This window comes from Paroedura picta, chromosome 3 (assembly GCF_049243985.1).
Source record: "Paroedura picta isolate Pp20150507F chromosome 3, Ppicta_v3.0, whole genome shotgun sequence".
NCBI lineage: Eukaryota > Metazoa > Chordata > Lepidosauria > Squamata > Gekkonidae > Paroedura > Paroedura picta.
The window spans coordinates 11,706,099-11,733,823 of record NC_135371.1 but is presented as its reverse complement, the minus strand read 5'-3'; the positions used below and the strand labels follow the sequence as shown (position 1 = coordinate 11,733,823).

General features: G+C 48.0%; 1 protein-coding gene across 1 annotated transcript; it reads right to left on the bottom strand.

Moving 5' to 3' along the window:
* Positions 1-31: 31 nt before the first annotated feature.
* LOC143831513 (C-type lectin domain family 2 member A-like) lies at positions 32-24,749 on the bottom strand. The gene is made up of 7 exons (XM_077324553.1): positions 24,480-24,749; positions 11,758-11,857; positions 10,295-10,354; positions 7,801-7,872; positions 5,710-5,876; positions 4,032-4,126; positions 32-2,177 (listed from the first exon to the last, which is right to left on the bottom strand). The coding sequence occupies exons 1-7, from the start codon at positions 24,666-24,668 to the stop codon at positions 2,039-2,041; spliced, it is 822 nt and encodes a 273-aa protein (XP_077180668.1). The 5' UTR covers positions 24,669-24,749; the 3' UTR covers positions 32-2,038.
* Between the last annotated feature and the right edge of the window lie 2,976 nt (positions 24,750-27,725).

Below are 27,725 nucleotides of genomic sequence, written 5' to 3'. Positions count from 1 at the left end.
CCCATTGCCTCCTTGGCCGCCATTGTCTCCGCCTTGATGCGGGGAAAAGAGCAGGGCCCTGCTCCTTTCCACCTGCACACCCGCCCAACTCTGCCTTCTCCTGGCCACAGGAGCGGCCACACCGCGTCACAGACGCGGCAAGGCCGCTCCAGCGGCCGGGAGAAGGCTGCCGCTAACTCACCGTCACCGTCGGGGTCCACCGCCTTCTCCTCGCCATTGCTACCGGGGCCCACCGCTTTGGCTGTCACTCCTGTGACGCGCCATGTGGCCGGCCGCCTCAGGGCCGCCCGCAACCTGCGTCCCCGCAGCTCCCAGCCCATGAGGACACGACGCCGCCGCAGACAGGTAGGTCGCTTTCCCCCAATCCAGCCCCAGCCCCACTTCAGCCTTCTGTCATCCGCTGGGGGAGGGAGCATTAAGGCTTCTGCGGCCCCACGGACCCAGTCCAGGCCTACGCAGAAGCCTTTGGGAGTCGGGCCCAGGTCCTATGGCATCTAGCGCCCATTTTATTTTCAATTAAAATGGGCTTTAAATCTAGTTGTTCTATAATACTGTTTGTTGTTATGACATTATTATTATTATTATTATTATTATTATTATTATTATTATAGACTGAATTCTCTGTATCATTCCAGTTTCATGTAAATCACGCTGAGCCTTCAAGGAGGGTAGCATATGAATGAATGAATGGATGGATGAATGAATGAATGAAGCCCTGCAGTAGGCAACTACATTTACGCACAGGGCTGGGAGGCACGCATGGGCCATTTTGTACAGCAGCTTCCAGCAACAGAGCCACCGCTTGCTCAGAGCAAGAGCACCGTTTGGTGTCGTGGTTAGGAGTGTGGACTTCTAATCTGGCATGCCAGGTTCTATTCTGCACTCCCCCACATGCAACCAGCTGGGTGACCTTGGGCTTGCCACAACACTGATAAAACTGTTCTGACCGAGCAGTGATATCAGCGCTCTCTCAGCCTCACCAACCCCACAGGGTGTCTGTTGTTGGCAAAGGAATGGGAAGGCGTCTGTAAGAAGAAGAAGAAGAAGAAGAAGAAGAAGAGTTGGTTCTTATATGCCGCTTTTCCCTACCCGAAGGAGGCTCAAAGCGGCTTACAGTCGCCTTCCCTGTCCTCTCCCCACAACAGACACCTTTGTGCTAAATCCTGTTTGTCTTGTATTAGAAATAGCATTTTGCTTTTTAAGGGCATAGTGGTTTTATCAGGGCTTTTATCTGTTCTTATATAACCCGCCATGAGTCTATGGAAAGTGGAGGGATTGAATATCAGGGCTCTTCTTCAGTAGTATCAGGGCTCTCTCTGGTGAGGCTGAGAGAGCCCTGATACTACTGAAGAAGGGTTGGTTCTTATATGCCGCTTTTCTCTACCCGAAGGAGTCTCAAAGCAGCTCACAATCTCCTTCCCTTTCTTCTCCCCACAACAGACCCCCTGTGAGGGAGGTGAGGCTGACAGAGCCCTGAGATTACTGAAGATGAAGAGTTGTTTCTTATATGCCGCTTTTCTCTTCCCGAAGGAGGCTCAAAGTGGCTTACAATCTCCTTCCCTTTCTTCTCCCCACAACAGACACCCTGTGAGGGAAGTGAGGCTGAGAGAGCCCTGAGATTACTGAAGAAGAAGAAGAGTTGGTTCTTATATGCCGCTTTCCTCTATCTGAAGGAGTCTCAAAGTGGCTTCCAATCTCCTTCCCTTCCTATCCCCACAACCTCACCTGGTGAGGTTGAACCTCACCTCCCTCACAGGGTGTCCTCACAGGTTGACTTCCCCTGGCTTACAAGATGGAGCCAGTCAGTCATTACAGCCATTAACTCTTATGAAGAAGATCTGGGGGGGGGGGGGGACGACGTGCTTTGACTCACACTCACATTCATGACGTTTCCGAAACAAATAGCAAGATAAAAAACAGCAGTATTGGAAGACACTGTTCAGCCGCCACATTTGAAAATATAGCCGGAGAAAAGAAACAGCGAACGATGGGATAGCGGAAGCAAGCCATGTGGCGGCAGCCACCGCACCACCTTCTTTCATATTCCGGTCGTAGTGGCAGGTCTGCTGCAGATCCAATGATGCTCCGTGCTTCCCCTTGAGATGTAGGCTTTGCCATCATCGTCCCAATAGGCATAGGTCTCTCCCTCTCCCTCTTCCTTTCCAAGGACCTCCCACCTGCAATGTAGAATCATAGAGTTGGAAAGGGCTATACAGGTCATCTAGTCCAACCCCCTGCTCAACTCAGGATCAGCCCTAAGCATCCTAAAGCATCCAAGAAAAGTGTGCATCCAACCTTTGCTTGAAGACTGCCAGTGAGGGGGAGTTCACCACCTCCTTAGGCAGCCTATTCCACTGCTGAACTACTCTGACTGTGAACATTTTTTTCCTGATATCTAGCCTATATCGTTGTACTTGAAGTTTAAACCCATTACTGCGCATCCTTTCCTCTGCAGCCAACGGGAACAGCATCCTGCCCTCCTCCAAGTGACAACCTTTCAAATACTTAAAGAAGGCTATCATGTCCCCTCTCAACCTCCTTTTCTCCAGGCTGAACATTCCCAAGTCCCTCAACCTATCTTCATAGGGCTTGGTCCCTTGGCTCCAGATCATCTTCGTCGCTCTCCTCTGTACCCTTTCAATTTTAACTACATACAGTTTGGTGTAGTAGTTAGGAGAGCCAGTTTGGTGTAGTGGTCAGGACTGCAGACTTCTAATGTGGCATGCAGGGTTTGATCCTGCACTCCCTCACAGGCAGCCAGCTCGGGGACCTTGGGCTCGCCATGGAGCTGATAAACTGTTCTGACCGAGCAGTGATATCAGGGCTCTCAGCCTCACCCACCTCACAGAGGAGAGGAAAGGGAAGGCGACTGTAAGCTGCTTTGAGCCTCCTTCTGGTAGAGAAAAGTGGCATATAAGAACCAACTCTTCTTCTTCATCTTCTACAAGACAAGCCCAAGTAAAAAGTGGGTTAGTTCCAGGACACCAGGAAACAGATACTCTGTCATCCTTGGAGAATATACTTCATTGGTTTACAAGGGAGAAAACACACATAAATGGGGGAAAGATCATATGCAAGCTGCTGGATGACCTTTTCCCCATGTGCCTTAGGATGAAATGAACTCTGGACTAGATTTGTTTCATGCCATACTTCCCGAGTTTTTCTTTTTCCACCAGCATGAACTGGTGGAAGCTATTACTAAGCACAGAGAGGACCAAGCCCTCCTGATGAAAACAAAGGTGATTTGGGAGTCTGATCCAAGGCACAGAGGGTTGGGTTGGCCATCCTGGTGGAATGAGCTCCCGCGAGAGCTGCGGGCCCTGCGGGATCTTTCAACATTCCGCAGGGCCTGCAAGACGGAGCTCTTCCGCCAGGTTTATGGTTGAGGCCGGGGCTGATAATAGATCTATGCCTCCCCCGGGGACTCGGGTTCCGGACCCGAAGCAAAACATCATCAGGACCTCCTCTCCACCCGCTAGTAGTGGGAGGGGGGGGGGGAGTTGAGCTGCTGTTCTTGCCATGCCGGCAATATTGGCAATGTTATTATTGTTTTTATGGGGTTTTAATGGGGATTTGTGATATTGTTACCCGCCACGAGCCGCAAGGGAGTGGCGGGCTATAAATATAATGATAATGATAATGATAATGATAATGATAATGATAATGATAATGATAATGATAATGATAATGATCCCTACCACAAACACAAGACTGTATAGCTAGATTCAAGTCTAGAAGCACCTTACAGACAACAAGAATTCAGGGGGAGGGCGGTAATAAGCTTTTGAAAGTCAAAGCTTCCTTCCTCAGGTTTTGAAGAAAGGCAGCTGTGACTCTTGAAAGCTTATACCCAAAATTCTTATTGGACTCTAAGGTGCCACAGCTGCTTCACTGCAAGCCAACATGGCTACCCTCTGAAATGAAACCGCAAACCAAAATGGCTACCCTCTGAAATGAAATGGCTGCCCCTGGGAGATGTTTCATGGTGAGGTCTTCCTGTTAGAGAGTGAAAGGGAAAAAGGAGGACTCACGTTGCCACTTGACCATCGAGCCACTTCCAGGGGGCTCCTGGGATTTTTCTCAGGCCAATCCAATGTTGGTCATTTCCCTTCTGGCAGATCATATCCTTTCAAGAAAAGGAGAGAGGGATGTGATACCCCTGACCTACAATATTCGCTGGTCAACAACTGAGCAAGTGAAGACATTTTTAATTTGTAAGAATGTGGGCTCCAGAAATGACGGTAGCATATAACTGGGCTAGTAATGAGGCTAGTAATGCAGAAAATAAAAAGAGCCTCTTGTGGCGCAGAATGGTAAGGCAGCCGTCTGAAAGCTCTGCCCACGAGGCTGGGAGTTTGATCCCAGCAGCCGGCTCAAGGTTGACTCAGCCTTCCATCCTTCCGAGGTCGGTAAAATGAGTACCCAGCTTGCTGGGGGGTAAACGGTAATGACTGGGGAAGGCACTGGCAAACCACCCCGTATTGAGTCTGCCATGAAAACGCTGGAGGGCGTCACCCCAAGGGTCAGACATGACCCTTGCACAGGGGATACCTTTACCTTTACCTTTAATGCAGAAAATGGGCTCCCCAAAGAAAATATATATTTTTGCCACATGATATGCTACAGATTGAAAACTAACCAGCTAACTGTTTGTTAAAAAATTGTTCAGAAATCCCTTCAGCTTTCTCATTCCATCTAATACATCACCAACAGTACATTTATTATCTTTTTATTTCATTTATCCTCAGCAGGGACCAAAAATGCCTTACATCATGTTCCTCTCCTCCATTTTGTCTTCAAAACAACCCTGCGAGGAACTGATACTCCACCAAATGTACCCTTCTTCCAGTGGGCAGGATAGACGGGATCTGTCAACCTCTCCTGGACCCACATAAAGGAAGAGGAGGTTATTATATAGCCAAGTAATCCTTGTGCTCGAAAGTCACTGGGTCTGTGATCCAAACTAAATGGAGTTGGCAGTTCCATCCAGGATGTCAGAACCAGCCTGTAGTTCTTAAATGCTTTAATGAGACATATGGGAAGTATTTGTAGCATAAGAATTACATTGTCTTCAATGGATGTCTTGATCTCCCTCTGGGTTCATCAGCATATCAAGCACAAGGCTATGCCCAACAAGGATCCAGCCAAACCACTGACACTGGTCTGACATCTAGAGATGGTAGTAGGCGAGGTAGTGTCCAAGTGGCGGGCTGACATGGACAGAGAGATTGTCAAGAGGCACCCGGTTGCACTAGATGAGATCACATCCCCTGGACCAGACGGTGTGCACCTAAGAGTACTCAAAGAACTTTCTGGAGAGCTTGTAGAACCCTTGTCCATCATCTTTAGGACCTCTTAGAGGACTGTAGAGGTGCCAGAAGACTGAAGGAGAGTGAATGTTATCCCAAACTTCTTCCTCCTCCTCCTCCTTCCCCGCCCCCCCCCCTTCTAGCCCCAGCATTGGCCATTTTGGGAGGGGAGGGCAGGTGGATATGACCATATATGCTTAGCAGATAAATGTTTAACAGATTTAAAATAGATTAAAAATCAATTAACTCCCACCCTTCTGGTGCCATCAAGAAACTTCAGGGTTTCACGAAACCCTGGTTGAGAAAGCCTGCTTTAGTCTGACATTTTAACTGCTGCACCAAAGTGGCTCTCAGAGCCATTCTGTAACAGGGAAATCAATGCAACATTCTTACTACTCACCTTTCCCACATTTTCAATTTTAGCCAGGGAGGAATCATTCAAAGAGCAAAATTCCTGGCTGCTCGTCCTATTTCTTTCTTCACTAGAAAAGTAGAAACAGGTTCCATTTATCAGAGGCCAGTTAGGAGGGCATGTTGTCTTTGAATCCATAGGATGACTTTGCTGTCCTACAACAGAGAAAGAAACAGCATTAACTGACATCTTATCCAATCCTCCCCTTTCATAGAATCATAGAGTTGGAAGGGTTGTCCAGGGTCATCTAGTCCAACCCCCTGCACAAGTCTTACAACTACCTGCCCACCCGCAGTAACCCCAATTTCATGCCCAAAAAGCTCCTGAATCCAGTTTGATCTGGAGGAAATTCACACTGCATCCAGCGTCCCGGCAGCAAACCGGCAGCTAAATCCTCCATTTTAAATTAGTTGGGGAATCCCCCACACGCCAAGGACATGTGCAAAACTATTGTGCATGATCTCAGTATCCAGGGCCCACCCTTAAGCCCGCCTCCCTATCTCTTCTACCCAAACAGGGCTTTTGGGGGGGGGGAAGCAAGCTGCCTGGACCAATGAATATGCATTGGTCCATAGAGGCAGAATAAAACAAAATTCCCCACCCATCAGTTGGCACACAAGGCATGCCTCTCAACAACCCCCCCCCAAAAAAAAAAATTCTGGAAAAACTTATTTCTGTTAATCTGCAAGTGTCAAACTTCCAAAACAGACTGGCTATGCACTATGCATCTATGATTATATGCATAGGCATAGCAATGGAGAAGTTTTTTTTGTTTTTTTTAAAGATCGCTTTCCCTTTAAAACTAGGAGAAAGCTGATTGGCTGGCTGTCTGCCATGACTGACAGGCAGGGGGAGACTCGCTGGTACAGCAAGTCCCTCTCCACAGCCATTTTAATCAGCCGTGCGGAGTGCCAGGAAGCGTGAGAAAGCGGAAGGAGAGTGAGGAGGTGAGAAATGGCAGAGGGAGCGTTTTTGAATAGCATTAAGCAATTGCGATTGCTTAACGCTAAATTTTTAGGAGTGCAGAATGGCCCTGAATACTAGGACCACTAATGCTAGGGCTTGAGACCTCAATTCCTGAGCCTTGGGCCTCTTTCAGAATAAAAGAAAAGGAACGACTCAATCTGTGATTCTGGCTAAGGACATATTAATCATACAGGCTGTAATCTTGGGATTGTGACGGTAGTGGGAAGTGCCCTGAAGTCGCAGATGACTTAGGGAGATCCTTTACAGCGGGGGTCGTCAACCCCTGGTCCATGGTCCGCTACTGGGCCGTGAAGGCCTCGGTGACGGGCTGCCATGCCTGCCTCTCTCCCCCCCCCCCCCGCAGCAAGAAGCGGCCGCCAAAGTGGCCACTTCACTCTTGGCCCGGCTAGTTTTTTGCTGTGGGGGGGGGGCGGGGAGAGGCAGGTGCGGCCGCCGGCACGCCAGCGGGCAAAAACGCACATGTGCGGAGTTCCTGCACATGCACGTTAGCGCCTTCTGGTGATGAAAACGTGCATGTGCGGCATGCACGTTTTCACCACCAGGGGGTGCTAACGTGCATGCACGGCGCCCGGGCCGCCGGCTCTTCGCCACCCCCGAAGGCGGTCCTCAACCTTAAAAAGGTTGGGGACCGCTACTTTACAGGCTTTTCAAGGCAAGAGACCAACAGAGGTTGTGTGCCATTGCCAGCCTTTGCATAAGTTTGGTGTAGTGGTTAGGAGTGCGGACTTCTAATCTGGCATGCCAGGTTCGATTCTGCACTACCCCACATGCAGCCAGCTGGGTGACCTTGGGCTCGCCACGGCACTGATAAAACTGTTCTGACCGGGCAGTGATATCGGGGCTCTCTCAGCCTCACCCACCCCACAGGGTGTCTGTTGTGGGGAGAGGAATGGGAAGGCGACTGTAAGCCGCTTTGAGCCTCCTTTGGGTAGGGAAAAGCGGCATATAAGAACCAACTCTTCTTCTTCTTCTAAGACCCCTGGACTTTCTTGGTGCTCTCCCATCCAAATAGTAACCAGGGACAAACCTACTTACTTAGCTTCCAAGGTCTGGTGGGATCAGGCTAGACTGGAATCACTAGCATGAACTTACCTTTGACCAAGATGATGACCAAGATGATATTCAGAACCACTGAACATATGAGGAGCCATATTTTCCATTTTCCTAGATGGGGAGAGAGAAAAAGATTTGTATTACTTATAGCATGCATTGTGCCTCTGACTGGCACAAGCTCTCCAAAGGTATGTAAGCCACCTGCATGATTGCTCTGGGAAAGGGGGGGGGGAGAGCTATTTGAGGTTAGGAAAACAGCCTAGGAGGAAAAGCTGAACTCCCATCCCTTGTGGAGCTGTCGTGGACTCAAAAATTTAATTGGAATGGGCTGCTTAAAATCCTTAGCATAAGAAGGCCTGAGAATCTGATTTGGGTTCCTGTGCACAATTGCAAGTGTGCATTTTGCCTACTGTGCTCCCAATTTGGAGTCTTGGCCTCAGAGAGAGAACTCATAAACTGGCACGAACAAGTTCCGCTGTCCGCTGTTTTGTTGAATTGTGAATAAATTGATTCCACCCCCAAAATGTATTTATTTGTTTGGTTATTTGCAGTCTGCCTTCCTCACAGACTCGAGGTGGATTACAGGGAGGACAAAACTGGATTTGCCACAAACATTCAGTAGAGGAAGTGTCACGGGATGCTCAGAGAGATGAAAGATAAGAAAGCTGAATGAAACATAAGGTAAAGGTATCCCCTGTGTAAGCACCGAGTCATGCCTGACCTTTGGGGTGAAGCCCTCCAGCGTTTTCATGGCAGACTCAATATGGGATGGTTTGCCAGTGCCTTCCCCAGTCATTACCGTTTACCCCCCCCCCCCCCAGCAAGCTGGGTACTTATTTTACCGACCTCGGAAGGATGGAAGGCTGAGTCGACCTTGAGCCGGCTGCTGGGATTGAACTCCCAGCCTCATGGGCAGAGCTTTTAGACAGCTGCCTTACCACTCTGTGCCACAAGAGGCTCTATAATTGTGTTTATATACTAGGAACCCCCTTGGACCCGCTGAATTGCTCAAATTTGGTATTCAGTGAGAAATATCTTTTCTGAGAAGCCTCTGGTAAAAACCTTAGAAACTGCAATGCATTCTCAATTCAGATTGGGCTGAATAACAAATGACATGCATGCTAATTTACTCTTTGACGTACAACACCTCTTTGACATATGCTAGAGTTATCTGTACATTTGCAATTCTTGTTTACTTCAACGTATCAAGGATACTTCAATTTGAATCAAAAATTTAAATAGAACATTAAGTAAACTTTGGTTGGGGTACAAGGCTTTCACCCTATACGTGAAACAAATAAAGTTATCTTTTCGGTCAGAAGATTAGAACTTGTAAATGTGAACAATTCCTTAGGGCCTGCAAAATGGAGCTTTTCCGCTGGGCTCTCAGGTGAAGGTCAGAAACGAGGGCCTGCCTAGAACCTGGTCCCTTACCAGGCAACCCCTGACATCCAGAAATGTCCCTAAGAGAAACTGTTTATCCCTTGTTATTCGTACAAAATGATTACTACTGTTATAACCGTTGTCCGTCACCATTTCAAATGTTGCATAGTATCTTTCCGCTCTCCATTGTTCTATACACACCACTCTGAGACATCACAGAAAGGGCCTGTATATAAATCGAATGAATGAATGAATGAATGAATGAATGAATGAATGAATGAATGAATGAATGCATGCATGCATGCATGCATACATGCATACATGCATGCATGCATTTTGGGTTGGAACTGAATGCGTTACCTCAAGAGAGACTTTTCCATATGGCTGGTTTGAAGCAATGCCCCCCCAGTGGGTTTCTCAGCTGTCACAGAGTTGTTATAATCTGAACAGCCCTTGTTTGTGTTGAAAAAACTCGTCACTCTTGTTCACAATGGGTAGTTGAGGCTTCCAACCAAGATCAAGCCTATTATAATTTTATACTAATATTAATAATAATAATAATAATAATAATAATAATAATAATAATAATAATACTAATACTAATAATAATAATAATAATAATAATAATAATAATACCATTTTATTTATAGCCTGCCCTTCCCCAAAAGCTTAGGGCAGGTAACAACATTTTATTCCACTATCACGCATGCTTCTAACTGGAAATTACAACGATCCGAATGAGAGCCTTCTTCATACAGGTGTCCTGCCATGAAGCCACATGAATGACCCAGCTGCAAAATTTGGTCCTGTCAACCTGCCCACCGACTCCCAAATTGGCCACCGGTGGGCCTGGAGAGGGCGGGAAAGGGGAGGGTGGGCATGTCCACAGCTATGGTTCCCAACCATACTCTGCACAACTGTGCCAATTTTGGGGTTTCTCAAAACCCTGAAGATTGTCTCAGTGGTTTCTCAATGGTAAAAAGGTTGAGAAAAGCTGGTTTAAAGAGTGTTGCACAGCACAAAACACTCAAATATAGGCAATACATCCCATCAAACAAATAAATGTTACTGCTGCTGTCTGAAAATCGGCCTATCTAAGGCTTAAGGGTTCAAGCGTCCCAGGACGGCATCCTTCAGTCACTGAGCTCACCTTTTATAAGAGATAAAACATTTCTACGGTCGACATGGGCAGCACGGTCCAAGCCAGGATCTAAGACCAAAATCAAGAAAGTGTATGCGTTATAAGCCTTCTTTTCTAGCAGACAACGCCTGACTCAGCAGCTCAACAGCCAACTGAGGCCCACCAGTTAATTTCAGCTGTCTCACCTGTACAACAACAACAACAACGAGAGCGGAATCATCTCCCAAGGACTCTCTAGGAATAAAAACTACTGACAGCTGTTAATAACCAGCAAAGACCATTTATGCACAGGAGGTTTCATGCTGGGCTGCAGGCTGGAGTTTTAGTCATGGCAGGTTGCCCCTCCTCTTCCTGCACCCACACGGGGGAGCATTTGTCCCAGTGCACCTCATCTGCCCCCGATTTGTGCTCCTGCATGGGAGCTGGGGCAGTGAAGCTCCCAGGAAACCCTTTTAAATTACATTCTGAACCAAAGTTCAACCGTCCCATCAAAACCCCAGGACGTAGGCTAGTGAGCTCCTTACCCCAGTTAAGACTGACTAATAGGATTTTCTAAAAATAAATAAAACAGACCCCTTGTTAGGCAACACAGGAGCCTATGCCATCTGCTTGTCAACCACAGCTGGTGGCAAACAAGCCGATTCCACTGGCAACACACCCTTTGAGTTGGAAGGGGCCCAGAAGGCCATCTAGTCCAACCCTACCTGCCCGACCACACTGACCCCAATTCTATGCCCAGATGATGCTCCTCCCCCCAACTAAACCCCCAGAATTCTCTGACCCATGTTCAGCAACGAATCAGAATTTCCAGAGACAGGCCAGCTTCTTGATGAAAGAGATTCCAGGCATAGCTAGAGATGGTACCTCACTGCGGAATTGCATTTGCGTTTGACATCATGTAAGGCAAGCGCAAGCCATCTCAGCGGCATGCAAGGGCCCAGAAGAAGCCCTAGGAGCATTAATGGCAGGGAGGGCAGAAGGACTAGAAGCAGCAGTAGCAGGAGAATGGGTCACTGGCAGGAAGCCAAACAGCAGCCAGCAGCAGACCTGTGTGGAAGAAAGCACAAGCGGAAATTGTGGAAGGGGGGGGGGTTGCAGCAAGGACTCAGAAGCCTAGAGAAGTTCCATGTGGAAAAGCTCACTCCACGTATCTTCCCCATGAAGTCCCCTTCCCCAAGACTGAGTCAGTTTGAAAAACGTCTGAATTCCAATGCCTAGAGTCAACTCCAGGGAAAGCCTCGGCCTCTACACCTTGTAGTTGAACTTCCAGAGGAACTGGTTGGCCACCACTGTGTGAGACAGGATGCTGGACTAGATGGTCGGCTGGCTTGATGCAGAAGGGCTCTCCTTATGTTCTTAGTAAAGTGATCACTGACGCATAGAGCCCCGAAAGCACAGAAATATTATCCGCACCCGCAGTTCTGTTCTAAATGGCCTATCGCTTGGCTTCCAGAAAAAGAGGCTGCAGGTACCTGAATTATTTTGCTGTCCATTGGGGACAAGATGATCCAGCTGGGCCATCTCTGAAGCATTGTGTTCCACGTCCATCTTTCCTCTAAGAAGATCCGGGACCTGTGAGGAGGAAAAAACTGTACTCCAGAGACCGAGACCGTTACGTGCAGAGCTTCGGGCCTCCTTTCACCTGCAATCAGAACCCTGGTTGAGAAAGCAAACTGGTGCCCAAGCAAAGAAAAGCCTGTTGAGATGCTGCACACACAACAACACAGAACTTTTTGTGGCGCAGTCCTATGCAGGCATATGCCAGGACAGCCGAGAGCCACCAAGGACCCCCATACAAAGATTCCATTTGGTCCCTCAAAGGACCTTGATCAAAAACAATTATTGGCTTGCTGTGACCATAGATCAGGGGTGGCCAAACTGTTGCTCTCCAGATGTCCATGGACTACAATTCCCACCAGCATCTGCTGGCAGGGGCTGATGGGAATTGTAGTCCAAGGACATCTAGAGAGCTATAGTTCAGCCACCCCAGCCATATATTATTAGAATAATTGTTCATTAAGAGAGCAACATGGCTCTAACCTGGGTGGCCAGGTTAGATCTCATGAGATCTCAGAAGGTAAGCAGGTTCATAAGTCAGCTCGGTTTGCTCTTTTGGGGGCAACAGTATCACTTCCTTTTTTAAAAAAATGCTGGTTTTTCACCATCTTTTATGAAGTCTATAAAGAAAGAACAGCCAGAAAAAAGAAAAAAAACATATAGTTATATTATATAGTTCAAGTACACGATTACACTACTATCTTTATAACAGAAATATGACTAACTAGCTAGGCAATGTATAAAATATACCCAACATTCATCAAATTCCTCTGCTGGTCTGCCATTCACCAAACTAGATATTGCCATTTTTGTCAGTTCTTCCAGTTTTTCAAACCATTCTGTCATTTTTGGAATGTCTTCCTGTCTCCAATCTTCTTGCACCGCCTAGAAACGTTTTGGTCCACTCGAATCACAATGGGAGATGGCACCAGGCCTGTCCCCACCTTCTGTTCTGGGGTAAGAGGTAATTGGGCATGAAGTAATTTGGGGGACTCCCTCCCCCTGCACTTCTTCCAGCTCATTGGCAAGAAGGCAACCCTGTTCTTGGGGTACTCTTTGCAAGCAAGGAAACAAGGCAGAGCACAGGTGGTCAATGGTGGGCTTTTTGCCAAGAGGAGGAGGAGGAGAAGAAGAGTTGGTTCTTATATGCCACTTTTCCCTACTCGAAAGAGGCTCAAAGCAGCTTACAGTCACCTTCCCATTCCTCTCCCCACAACAGACACCCTGTGAGGTGGGTGAGGCTGAGAGAGCCCTGATATTAAGGCTTGGTCAGAACAGCTTTATCAGTGCCATGGTGAGCCCAAGGTCACCCAGCTGGTTGCATGTGGGGGAATGCAGAATCGAACCCAGCACGCCAGATTAGAAGTCTGCACTCCTAACTACTACATCAAACTGGCTCTCAAACTGGAGGAGGAGAAGAGGCTGGCGGCTGCCATGCAGACCGTAGTACGAGGGTGTAGGAGCAGGAAGGGGGCAGACAAGCAAATCCGATGCAATGGGCACCATGTTGGGGAACCCTTCTGCTCTAAGCTGTCCTCAGAGTTCAGGAAGACAGCTGAAATATCTTCCATATTAGAACAAGAATGAGGGGCTTGCCCACAGCCCTGTCCCTTCAATGTATACAAAGAGCAGCTTTTTACCCACAGAGGTAAATAGCATCCCATTGGGCCTCTGTCAGAGAACTGTGACAATTTTTTCCTTCCAGGCAGCTGGTAACCCAGCAATGTTACGTGCCACAGGAAATGTGGGTTTAGAAATGATTACTTCTTCACACTTACAGTGAAGATATTAGTGGTACAGAAGTTGCGATAACAGTTTAGGAAGAGACGTGAAGCTTTCAAGGAATGTCACCGAAACGGCTATGCCGATGCCAGGTTTATCAAGAAGATAACTTTGGGCCAACTATTCATGGCAAGGTTTTTCCGCTCGTTGACTGTGTGGCTTTCTGTCCCTTCTGTCCTCCTCGGGGAATTCAGCAAGAGCGAACAGAAATGGCGGAGGGTTTCTAAAACCTCCAAGGACTAAATGAGCTGATTGCTTTTGCCTTGTCAATAATGAATCTAGCCACAGAATCAGGCTTGATGCGGCCTCCCTTAACAGCCTCAGGGATTGTTCTGACAGAAAGTCTAGTAGAGACTTCCTTGTGTCAGATACAGCCCCAGAATCGTCCTCCATCCTCACCTTCTGAAGCCCAGGCAAGGAAGGGGCTACTGACTGACTGTCTTCCCTATCAGCATCAGATGCTGTGGGATATCAGAATAAAGCCTCTGCCTTTCAAGCAGAGGGTTATAAAACAGGAGTCCTTGTATTTCCCCCCTGATGCTAGATCCCCACTTCCTTTAACTTCAGCTTCCTCTTACTGAAAATGAACCTGTGGTCCTCCAGATGTCCATGGACTACAATGCCCATGAGCCTCATGGGAATTGTAGTCCATGAACATCTGGAGGACCACAGGTTGACTACCCCTGATCTATAACACACTGGCTGGCTGCTGAGACAGGCTGCATCTCCCAAAAAAACAGGGAAGGCGAAGCAAACCTGCCAGGTGTGCCAACCTAACTAGAAAAATTCAACCAATTGGCTAGTACAAAACTGTAAAAAAAAAATGTGTTTATAATTATTCCAATTTATTCTGTAGATATTCATATCTATGATGTACAAACATAAACCAAAGCGGGTTCCCAAGAGACAAAAAAGAATCCTTTTTCAATATCCCGTTTTCAAAGTTCTTTTCTTCCTCAGCGGTCAGAGTGGAGAAACCTCCAAGAAACACTGACCCTGGGGGGGCTCCTTATATGATCATGAGTTTCATGGAGGTTTCCTTACTGCTCCTTGGCTATGCAAACCCCCCCTCCCCTCCCCTGCTGAGAAAGGCTGCAACTCCAAAAAAACAGGGAAGGCTGGAGCGAGACGGCCAGGTGGGCAGACCTGGCCAGGAAAGGAATCTCAGTGATTGGAGCTGCAGGGCGCCCCAATGCCACCCTCGCCGCCTCTCCTAGGGCGCCCCTACGCTGTGCCCTTTTTGCCAGGCTGTGCCCAGTGCTGAGCACTGGTCTCCCACTACGCCGTCTGCCCTCGACCTGGTGCAGGATCGCGGCTGTGTTCCCCCCACCCACACACACTCGGCTACTGCTCAAAGCATAAAATAGTTTCAGAAAACAACACGGTGTAGAAAGGATAGTTGAGAACGATTTCAGCAAGCACCTTTAAGACCAACAAAGATTTATTCAAGGTGTGAGCTCACGGCTTGAATAAATCTTTGTTGGTCTTAAAGGTGCTGCTCCTACTTTTAATGAGTCAATAGCTGTTTTAATTTCTTCTACTGTTATTTGTCTATCTAACATGTCTCTCATTCCAGACTCTAATTGAGGAATCTTCGCAGAAAGGCAATATTTGTTAATCCTTTGAGAGTGGGGTTCTTTTGCTGCAAATAAATTGTTATAGAATTCCAAGAAGGAGTCTAATATTTCCTTAGGTTTCTTAACCAATTTCCCCTTAGTTATTTATTGCCATAATCCATTTCCTTGTTTGATTTAACTTCACGTTGTTTGCTAATAGTCTCGAGGATTTCCCTTCAAATTCGTAATATTTTTGTTTCATACACCATAATTTTAAAGTTGTTCTATTTATATCTAACATATTTAATTCTTCTAATTTCTATTCTAATTTAACTTTATCTGCGGGGGATCCCGATCTTTTATAAATATCTATTCATTTACCAACTTCTATTTCCATATCCTTAATTTGTTTATATTTTTGTTTCTTTATTCTTGATAAATTCTTAATACAGTCTCCCCTCACTGCTGCTTTCACAGCTTCCCACCTTAATGTATTTGATATTAAGCTATCTACATTTTCTTAGAAGTACCTTTCCAAGGTCACTTTCAAGTTTTGTCTACTTGTACTAGCTGTCAAAAGAACAGAATTAAACTTCCAGGTATAGTTAGTGCAGGCCTGGATAGTGCTGGCCTGCACTCTTCTTGATGCTGGGTTTTCAAAAATCGAGGCTTATATCCATATTGCAGGGGAAAGAAGGGGGAAAGATAGGGTCACTCTGGATCAATCATGCATGCTGCAGAGGGAAAATTTAAAGCACCCAAAATCAAAATCGAATTCAGACGGGAGGGATTGGGTAAAAAAGCCCTGTGCAGACTATTCAGAGCTGTTCTCAGAGCTTTCAGCCTCACATGTCTTAAAGGGTATCTGTCACCGGGAGAGGAAGGGGAAGATGTTTGCAAGCCGCTTTGCCTTCAGGTAGTGAAAAGTGGGATATTAAAAAAGAACAAAAACAGCTGGTCTTCTTGTATAGCACACTGACTCTCTTCCGAGACAGCCGGCATCTCCAAAAAGAACAGGGGAATGTCTTATTTTTATTTTGTGCAGGAAAAGAAGCACACAATATGCCTTAGAAACTGGGCTGCACAATATTGGAGAAAGGAGGCCAGCCTTTTCTTGACATTTCACCCACCCCATCCAAAGGAGCAGAAGAATCCGATTCGAAGCCCAATCCCCACTCCCACCCCCGTTCCAGCCGCCCACTGAGTTGGAGTGAAAAAAACATATACAAAATGGCTGCGCTTATATCATTCACCTCTTTTCTGAACAGATTTCTAGTTCTAAGGTAGCATTTCATGCCAAATGAACTGACTACCGGAAACGGAATAGAAGGCGTTTTAATTATTTGCAGAATAAAAGCAGTGCCCCCCTGTACACCACCACCTGTACACCCCACTGCACCCACACACACACACTTGCTCAAGAACAGGGGACCCCAAAGGAACATTTTGCAGGCTGAACTGGAATCTACCCCAATAAAATCAGAGTCCAGGGGCACCTTTAAGACCAACAAAGATTTATTCAAGGCGTGAGCTTTCGAGTGCAAGCACCCTTCGTCTAAGTTTTGTTGGTCTTAAAGGTGCTACTGGCCTCTGATTTTGTTGTGCTACTTCAGACCAACACAGCTACTCATTTGAATGGAATCTACCCTGTAATTCGCCATGTGATTATCATATACTAGGGGCAGATTCTGTTTCTTACAAGGGGTACTAGACGGGAGAGCGTCAGCATTAAGGGTGGCGTGAAAGGAGGCCCACCCTTTCTTGACGCTTCAGTCCCCACTCGAAGGGGCAGAACAAGCCAATTCAAAGCCCTCCTCCCAAAACTCCTTCCCAAGAGGAAGATTGGAATGGGGATACCCCGTGTGGGTCTGAAGTAGCAGTTTAAAAGCAGCACTATTCAGACGCGCAATGTTTTCCTCAAGGCCTGAGCTCTTGTGCGCATGCCCGTTTGCGTGGATAATGAACAGGAGGAAAGATTCAAATGAGTAGCTGCGTTGGGCTGAAATAGCACAATAAAATCAGAGGCCAGTATAACCTTTAAGACCAACAAAACTTAGCCTGACAAAGGGTGCTTGGACTCGAAAGCTCACGCCTTGAATAAATCTTCGTTGGTCTTAAAGGCGCCCCTGGACTCTGATTTTATTCCCGCTATAAAATGTGCTTGGACTCGAAAGCTCACGCCTTGAATAAATCTTCGTTGGTCTTAACGGTGCTACTGGATTCTGATTTTATTCCCCAGCTATAAAATGTGCTTGCACTCAAAAGCTCACGCTTTGAATAAATCTTTGTTGGTCTTAACGGTGCTACTGGATTCTGATTTTATTCCCCAGCTATAAAATGTGCTTGGACTCGAAAGCTCACGCCTTGAATAAATCTTCGTTGGTCTTAACGGTGCTACTGGATTCTGATTTTATTCCCCAGCTATAAAATGTGCTTGCACTCGAAAGCTCACGCCTTGAATAAATCTTCGTTGGTCTTAACGGTGCTACTGGATTCTGATTTTATTCCCCAGCTATAAAATGTGCTTGCATTCGAAAGCTCACGCTTTGAATAAATCTTCGTTGGTCTTAACGGTGCTACTGGATTCTGATTTTATTCCCCAGCTATAAAATGTGCTTGCACTCGAAAGCTCACGCCTTGAATAAATCTTCGTTGGTCTTAACGGTGCTACTGGATTCTGATTTTATTCCCCAGCTATAAAATGTGCTTGGACTCGAAAGCTCACGCCTTGAATAAATCTTCGTTGGTCTTAACGGTGCTACTGGATTCTGATTTTATTCCCCAGCTATAAAATGTGCTTGCACTCGAAAGCTCACGCCTTGAATAAATCTTCGTTGGTCTTAACGGTGCTACTGGATTCTGATTTTATTCCCCAGCTATAAAATGTGCTTGCACTCGAAAGCTCACGCCTTGAATAAATCTTCGTTGGTCTTAAAGGCGCCCCTGGACTCTGATTTTATTCCCGCTATAAAATGTGCTTGGACTCGAAAGCTCACGCCTTGAATAAATCTTCGTTGGTCTTAACGGTGCTACTGGATTCTGATTTTATTCCCCAGCTATAAAATGTGCTTGCACTCAAAAGCTCACGCTTTGAATAAATCTTTGTTGGTCTTAACGGTGCTACTGGATTCTGATTTTATTCCCCAGCTATAAAATGTGCTTGGACTCGAAAGCTCACGCCTTGAATAAATCTTCGTTGGTCTTAACGGTGCTACTGGATTCTGATTTTATTCCCCAGCTATAAAATGTGCTTGCACTCGAAAGCTCACGCCTTGAATAAATCTTCGTTGGTCTTAACGGTGCTACTGGATTCTGATTTTATTCCCCAGCTATAAAATGTGCTTGCATTCGAAAGCTCACGCTTTGAATAAATCTTCGTTGGTCTTAACGGTGCTACTGGATTCTGATTTTATTCCCCAGCTATAAAATGTGCTTGCACTCGAAAGCTCACGCCTTGAATAAATCTTCGTTGGTCTTAACGGTGCTACTGGATTCTGATTTTATTCCCCAGCTATAAAATGTGCTTGGACTCGAAAGCTCACGCCTTGAATAAATCTTCGTTGGTCTTAACGGTGCTACTGGATTCTGATTTTATTCCCCAGCTATAAAATGTGCTTGCACTCGAAAGCTCACGCCTTGAATAAATCTTCGTTGGTCTTAACGGTGCTACTGGATTCTGATTTTATTCCCCAGCTATAAAATGTGCTTGCACTCGAAAGCTCACGCCTTGAATAAATCTTCGTTGGTCTTAACGGTGCTACTGGATTCTGATTTTATTCCCCAGCTATAAAATGTGCTTGGACTCGAAAGCTCACGCCTTGAATAAATCTTCGTTGGTCTTAACGGTGCTACTGGATTCTGATTTTATTCCCCAGCTATAAAATGTGCTTGGACTCGAAAGCTCACGCCTTGAATAAATCTTCGTTGGTCTTAACGGTGCTACTGGATTCTGATTTTATTCCCCAGCTATAAAATGTGCTTGCACTCGAAAGCTCACGCCTTGAATAAATCTTCGTTGGTCTTAACGGTGCTACTGGATTCTGATTTTATTCCCCAGCTATAAAATGTGCTTGCATTCGAAAGCTCACGCTTTGAATAAATCTTCGTTGGTCTTAACGGTGCTACTGGATTCTGATTTTATTCCCCAGCTATAAAATGTGCTTGCACTCGAAAGCTCACGCCTTGAATAAATCTTCGTTGGTCTTAACGGTGCTACTGGATTCTGATTTTATTCCCCAGCTATAAAATGTGCTTGCACTCGAAAGCTCACGCCTTGAATAAATCTTCGTTGGTCTTAACGGTGCTACTGGATTCTGATTTTATTCCCCAGCTATAAAATGTGCTTGCACTCAAAAGCTCACGCTTTGAATAAATCTTTGTTGGTCTTAACGGTGCTACTGGATTCTGATTTTATTCCCCAGCTATAAAATGTGCTTGCACTCGAAAGCTCACGCCTTGAATAAATCTTCGTTGGTCTTAACGGTGCTACTGGATTCTGATTTTATTCCCCAGCTATAAAATGTGCTTGCACTCGAAAGCTCACGCCTTGAATAAATCTTCGTTGGTCTTAACGGTGCTACTGGATTCTGATTTTATTCCCCAGCTATAAAATGTGCTTGCATTCGAAAGCTCACGCTTTGAATAAATCTTCGTTGGTCTTAACGGTGCTACTGGATTCTGATTTTATTCCCCAGCTATAAAATGTGCTTGCACTCGAAAGCTCACGCCTTGAATAAATCTTCGTTGGTCTTAACGGTGCTACTGGATTCTGATTTTATTCCCCAGCTATAAAATGTGCTTGCACTCGAAAGCTCATTGAGATATACTCAGAGCGGTGAAATAACGGTGTCCGTCCCCTGCCGATTTTAGGCTCCCCGGTGGCCTTCGGGATCCGAGGGGCTTTAATATGTTTTTTCCTCCTCTTTTAAACCGCTTAATAACATCTAACGAAACCGTCTTCATCTCTTTAAGATTTCTAAAATGCGTGATTAGCATGTTTTAAAAAAACAGTTTGCAAACGGTATATCTGCGTATATCTGCCTTGCCGTACCGAGACCTTCTGTATTCTTCCCGATTTCCTCCCGACGCCGCTTCGCGCCTTCTTTTTGCCAGGCTGCGCAGGCTGATCCTCCCGACCGGGTCTCTCCCTCCCTCCCGACCCCCGACCCGGATGCCCCTGAAAACATAAAATGGTTTCGGAAATCAACACGACGGACGGGAAAGAGAGTTAAAAGCCATATTTCTGGAAGCCTGGCCTTGCAGAAACAGCGCGGTTTGCAGAGTTGGTTTGCAGCCTGCCCGTCCTCTCTCCAAAACAGGCACGGGGAGCTGGGAGAGAGCCTGTGGCTGGCCCAAACCTGCTGCAGGATCCCGTGTGCCCCCCCCCCCAGCTCCCGTCCTGAAATCTCCTAGGGGAGCGGGACTAAGACCTGCAGGGAAAACAGCGGCCCCACGGACTTCGCTGCGCGCGATCCCCAGCTGCAAACAGCGCCCCGGAGAAGAGCGAAACGGCGCCGGGGACGTACCCAGCAGCTGAGCCGGGTTTTTCTTTTTTTTTTTTGCGGGAATCAGCAACCGGAGTCCAGCGCCTCTGGCCGCCTTAGAGACCACAGGGTCACTGAAGCAGTCGGTGCAAACTTAAATAGATTCCGGGGAATGGTAGAGGGCAGGAAGACCTGGCGCAAAACCCGAACATGGGGGCGACGAACACCGCTCTCCCCATTTGCAGGACCCGACTGCCCTCCCTCCCCAAATCTCCAGGAAGAAGATCTGCAGAGACAAGCGCAGGGTTGGATCGGACCCGTCCTGTTCCGCAGGGGTTGTGTGTGTGTGTCTGTGTGTGTGTGTGGGGGGGTCTCTGTCTTGCCAGGAGCAGGCCCCACTCATTGCAAGACATAATAAGAGGACATACCATTGATAATTTTTAGCAACCTTCGGAAGACAGCAAATGACTTGATAACTGGACATCTTCTTTCATTGGCCCTGACACCTTACAGCTCTTCCTTTGGAGCTTTTCTTGGCTGCTTGACTTATTTTATGTGTGTTAAGAAGCGGTATGCGTTAAAACCAGATCTTTGTAAGGTCACAAAAGTGGCGGTCTTTTGGTTTGCACACTGTTTTGCGAGCGATGCCCGCTCATTTTTTTTTTTAGTGGAAACGCCTATGTATCTAAATCATAGATGCATCTAATCATAGATGCATAGTGCTTTTGGGAATGCCACCCATTATGGAATCTTGAGTCTTGAAACTGCAATAAAATAATCTCGTTTCTGATTTTTGGAGGGGGGGACTTTAGAGAGGCATATTTTGTGTGACAACTTTGGGGAAAAATTATTTTCGGCTTTGCCTGCACTCTTGTACACCCATTCGTTGCTAGTTGCTCTCCTGTAGCTCAGGCTACATGGGTTCGTGCATCCACTTCATGCAATTCCTCAACGACTGCTATAAAATGACTGATGCAGCAAGACGTTTCCGGCCACGACGCAGGATGTGCGCAACATAATGTGAAACAGGCCTCTTGTGTGCGTTTGTGCACGCACGTGCTTATATATATCTCAAAACTTCTTAGCCTCCTTTGGCCAGGTGTGAGTTGTGATTAGCTGCTGAACTCTTAAAACCATTTTAAAAATTTAATGCTTGACCTTCGTGTCCATTAGTATGTTTTTCAAATCGGGGGCAGAGCTGGGGAGGAAAGGAATTCCCCGTGTCCTGAGCTCTTGCAGCCAGGCACGCACCTTAGCAAAAGAGTACCCCCCTCCCCACAGTCCGTGAACACGACCCTCGCCAGCTTTCTTAGGATGTCCCGACGCTGCCTTGCGCAATCTTTTTCCCAGGCTATACCCAAGCATGGCTGGTGCTGAGCACCGCTCTTCTACGAATTTTGATGCGCTGGTCCGTTTGCAGGACCCTGTTGCCCCCCCCCCCCCCATCTCTTGCTGGAGCGGGACAAAGGTGAAGCACCAGATCGGACAAGGCTTGTTCCTTCGGAAGGGTCTCCTGGCGCCCGGGTGACCCTGAGTGAGGAATGTTCCTTGAGGCTTGGAGGTGGAGTTTGGAGGGAGGGTAGATGTAGGGGTAAAGGCCATCACCAGGCCCATGGCCCCAGAGCGGCCTCTGCTCTCCCCCCATCTCCCTCCCAGCAGTTTTCTCAGAATAACTGATGCCTGGAGATAAGTTGTTATTCCTGAAGATCTCCAGGCCCTACCTGGAGGTTGGCTGCACAAGGAAGGGGAGTGTGTGTGTGTGGGGGGGGGGGGGAAACAGCTATTGAGATTAGAGTTGGCTACTCTTTAATAACTGCAGCATGCCGGAACTCAAGATCAAGCGGGGAGCAGGAGAAGGGTCAGCAGCCAGGAAAGGCACCGTGCAGGCATGCGTCCTAGTGCCCCTTGGATTCTTGGTACAGTGGGCTTTGCCCCAAGTTATTTAAATAAGATGAAAATAACTAAGGAATTGCTGTTATCACCTGGCAGCTTTAATAATCAATTTTTCTCACTCTTCTGAACAAACTGACTGGGAGATTAGTGTAAGTTGTCCTGCTTCCACAAAAGATTTGGTCGTATTTTTTCTTCCAATATCTTGATAGAAATCAAAAATCCCAGTTTTACCCTCAATATTGTTACCTTTAAACCCAAGGTATCCCCTGTGAAAGCACCGAGTCATGTCTGACCCTTGGGGTGACGCCCTCTGGTGTTTTCATGGTAGACTCAATATGGGGTGGTTTGCCAGTGCCTTCCCCAGTCATTACAATTTACCCCCCAGCAAGCTGGGTACTCATTTTACCGACCTCGGAAAGATGGGAGGCTGAGTCAACCTTGAGCCGGCTGCTGGGATCGAACTCCCAGCCTCATGGGCAGAGCTTTCAGACTGCATGTCTGCTGCCTTACCACTCTGCTCCACAAGAGGCTCTTTTTAAACCCAAGACCAACACCTAACTCTAGGGCCTCTAACACTCAGATCCAAGTGACACCTTCCCTCCCCCCACTAAAGGTTCTGGCATTGTCCTGCATCCTCCGCTCCAACAGCACTGGAGCAGATCAGGCTGCCCATCTACACTGAGACCAGGGTCATGCTCTTCAGACCTACCTTCACCAGCTTATGTCAGAGAATGGCTAAAAAAGACGTACAAAACAAGCTGACGTTGCCTATCCTTTATTCCTCTCTCCAATTAAGCCTCAGTTTTCAAAGAGGGGTCAGAACAAAGTCCTCGGTATCCACCCGCTCTTTCAGTGACACTAAAACTAACCAATGATATAAACACAGTAAATACGCATATTTCAATTTCTCCTTATCACCAATCAAAAAATAAGTCCTTGTAATACTTCGGAAGTATTCGGAAGTCCGGTCCTGGCGAGTGTACGAGCTCAAATCTGGGCCAATCAGGATGCGGCCAGCTATAGCTGCCGCCCTCTCGGTTGCCGGTCGCTCACTGCTCCACCACCACCCCGCCCACAGACGTGTCCGGCGGTCCCAGTGGAGCATGGCCGCCGGCTGCAGCAGCGCCGCCGAGAAAGAGACCTAACTGTCCTAACTGCTGTCTGCAATCATTGTTCTGTTCTGGAGGCAAGCAGGGAGGACGCATGCTCAAAGGAGCAGGAAGAGCCAATTGGGCTGCCCCAGCACCTAGCAGGTGTCTACCAGCTTTGGGATTTGTTTCTCCAAGTAGATATGAGGCCCCTGATGAAATACAAACTGTTTAAAGAAAAAGAGAGAGATTGCAGGCATCTTTCTGTAAATCATAGAGAAGCGAAGGTGTTAAGAGGTGTCCAAATGTTCAGAGCCCCCATTTCCTGGGCGGCTCTCTTCCTGGACTCAGAGAATCGAGTAGAGCTGCTGTTTGTCACTCAGAGCTGAGTTGGGAGATTTAGAAAAGGGCTCTGCTGCCGACCAAATAACACTTTTGCACGATGGAAGAGGCCAGCCACACAAACGTTTGGCCAAGGAAAGAGCAACCGTCGCCGGGCGCTCGCTGCTCCACCGCCACCCCGCCCACAGACGTGTCCGGGGGGTCTGGCCGCGGCCGCGACGGCACCTGCGGCGCCGCCCCACAACACAAGCAGGAGCCCGCGCCGCCGGCCGCGGAAAGCCAGGAGAGGAGCCGCCAAGGACGAGGGCGCGGCACGCCTGCTGCCCCCGCCGCCGCCTGGCAGGTGCAGAATGCCGGCCTCAGGGCAGGGAGCGCCCCGCTTGCCCAGCCGCCCTGCTGCGCCTTCTGCGGCCCACGAGCGACTCCCGCGGGGAAGAAACCCCCCCGGCCCTTCTCCTGATGGCGCGGGGCTTTCTCGGCGGCTGCCTCTTACCGGCGTCTCCTCCCCGTGGAAAAGGCTGCCTCCTGCTCCGCCTCCTCTTCCGCCCGCGATGACTGTCAGCGTCCCGGGGAGCCCCGGGGAGCCCCGTGCCCTGCGCTGCGGGTTTGCGCCGGGCGCCCGGCCGACATCTAGCCGAGGCGCTCCGCTCGTGCGCTGCCCTTGCCCCGCACTGGCCCCCATGCGCCGGAATCCAAAACCTCCCGGCCAGGCGCCGTGCGGGGACGCTCAACTCTTTCCGGACCTCCGGCTTTGCTCCCCCGAAATTAACCCTCCCCCTCCCCCTCTCCCGCCCTGCTCCGGCGCACGTCTCTTCTACGGCCCCGCCCGCCTTGGGCAGCGGCAAACCGCGTCTCCTAGCTCGGAGCCAGCCGCGCCGGTCGGATTTCTGCCTGCCGACCAATGGGGAGGATCCCTCCTCGGGCAAGCTAACCTGCTACTCCCGAGTAGGCCGCTCTACGGCAGCAGATTGCGCGCAGGAGCTCAGTTGGTTCTCTCTCGCTGCTGTTAACCTAGCCAGGATCATCCTCATCGTAGTCATCGAACAGCTCACGCTTTCATTTCATTTGGGACGTGGGAGGTGGGATGGGCGGAGGGCGACGGGGTTGGAGGCCTCTCTGCGCCTCCCCCCCCCCATTTTGTGGTGCTAGGGCCCGCTGCATTTTCGACTACAGCAGGCTTTACAACTCGTGCATATATATATATATATATAATCATAATAAAAAGTAAAGGTATCCTTGGGGTGACGCCCTCCAGTGTTTTCATGGCAGACTCAATACGGGGTGGTTTGCCAGTGCCTTCCCCAGTCATTACCGTTTACCCCCCAGCAAGCTGGGTCCTCATTTTACCGACCTCAGAAGGATGGAAGGCTGAGTCAACCATGAGCCAGCTGCTGGAATCGAACTCCCAGCCTCATGGGCAGAGCTTTCAGACTGCATGTCTGCTGCCTTACCACTCTGCACCACAAGAGGGTCTTTTAAAACCCAAGACCAACACCTAACTCTAGTACCTCTAACACTCAGATCCAAGTGACACCTTCTCTCCCCCCGATACGCTCCCCCCCACTAGAGATCCTGGCATTGTCCTGCATCCTCTGCTCTGGAGCAGATCAGGCTGCCCGACCAGGGTCATGCTCTTCAGATCTACCTTCACCAGCTTATGTCGGAGAATGGCTAAAAAAGACGCACAAAACGGCTTCAAGCTGACGTTGCCTATCCTTTATTCCTCTCTCCAATTAAGCCTCAATTTTCAAAGAGGGGTCAGAATAAAGTCCTCGGTATCCACCCGCTCCTTCAGTGACACTAAAACTAACCAATGATATAAACACAGTAAATATGCATATTTACCACTGTCATCTCTCTCATAGGGGAGATCCCTAGACCTTGTAAGGAGGCACTTCAAACAATTTGCCATGCAAAGCAACCTCCCTGAAACTGAAGTTGCTCTCCCGCCCTTGCAGCTGTGCTTTTAGTGGCCTTTTGAGGGAAAGGAATGACCCCACTGGCAGAGTTTGAATATGTGAGACTGCGCAGCACCGAGCCACTGAAAAGAATAAAATAGTTTTATTAGGAAGAAAAAGCAACTTTTTATAGGAAGAGAGAGGAGAAAGAGACCTAACTAACTGTCCTAACTGCTTTCTGCACTCATTGTTCTGTTCTGGAGGCAAGCAGGGAGGACGCATGCTCAAAGGAGCAGGGAGTTTCCCATTGTGCCAATCAAGACACTGGAGGGCAGCATTTGAAAAAAAATGAGGAAGTTCCTATTCTAACTATGCTAAATACACACCATCTCTGATGCCCCCTGCAGGACACGCTTCATATTCACGCTATGCACCCCGCACATTTAAGAAGTCCGGGCTCTCAGGCTTGTGCTTCACCTCTTGACTAAGTGGAGAATGAAGTGAATCCAGTAATGGTCTTTGCCTCATTGTAAACTGGAGCCAAGGGAAAAGCCAGACTGAACAAAGGGACTTGGACAGCATAGATTTCCGGTTGCAATTGATACAGACACGCCAGAGGTCTAGGCCAATGGTGGCTAATGAGGTGAGGTCTAGGCAATATCCCCCCACAATGTGGCCTTACCAGAGGGAACTGTATAAGTTTGCCAGCTCTGGAAAACCTGGAGATTTGGAGTATGGAGCCTGAGAAGGGAAGGATTTGGGGAGGAGTATAATGCCATAAAGTCCACCCTCTGAAATGGCCATTTTCTCCAGGGGTACTCATGTCTCTTATAATCGCAGGAGATCTCCAGCCACCAGCTGGAGGGTGGCAACCCTCAGGAAGAGCCAATTGGGCTGCCACAGCACCTAGTAGGTGTCTACCAGCTTTGGGATTTCTTTCTCCAAGTAGATATGAGGCCCCTGATGAAATACAAACTGTTTAAAGAAAGAGATTGTAGGCATCTTTCTGTAAATCATAGAGAAGCGAAGGTGTTAATAGGTGGTCAAATGTTCAGAGCCCCCATTTCCTGTGTGACTCTCTTCCTGGACTCAGAGAATCAAGCAGAGCTGCTGTTTGTCACTCAGAGCTGAGTTGGGTGATTTAGAAAAGGGCTCTGCTGCCGACCAAATAACATTTTTGCAAGATGGAAGAGGCCAGCTACACAAACGTTTGGCCAAGGAAAAAGCAACAAACACACAACCCAATGTTCCAGTGGCAAGGTAAGGGAAAGGGCTCATGTTTATGGACTGGGATTGTGGGTTTGGGCAGGCAGCAGGAGTGACCATAAGGTTATCTATCGTAACAATCAACTCTGTGCGTTTCAGAAGGCGGTGTTTGGCCTTCAGTGTGTCCCTTTTCCTGTTCTCCCAGTCTCCAGATGTTTCCCAGAGGCGTACCCAAGTTAGAAAGCTGCAGCCAGAAGCACAAAAGAGTATTCTGTCTGTTGTGGGGAGAGAAAAGGGGAGGCAATTGTAAGCCGCTTTGAGACTCTTTTGGGTAGAGAAAAGCGGCATATAAGAACCGACTCCTCTTCTTCAGTCATATCAGGGCTCTCTCAGCCTCACCTCCCTCACAGGGTGCCTGAGAGAGGAAAGGGAAAGGGGCCTGTAAGCTGCTTTGAGCCTCCTTCAGGTAGAGAAAAGTGTCATATAAGAACCAACTCATCTTCTTCAGTAATCTCAGGGCTTTCTCAGCCTCACCTCCCTTGTAGGGTGCCTGTTATGGGGAGAGGAAAGGGAAAGCAAATTTAAGCCACTTTGAGGCTCCTTTGGGTAGAGAAAAGCGGCATATAAGAACCAAC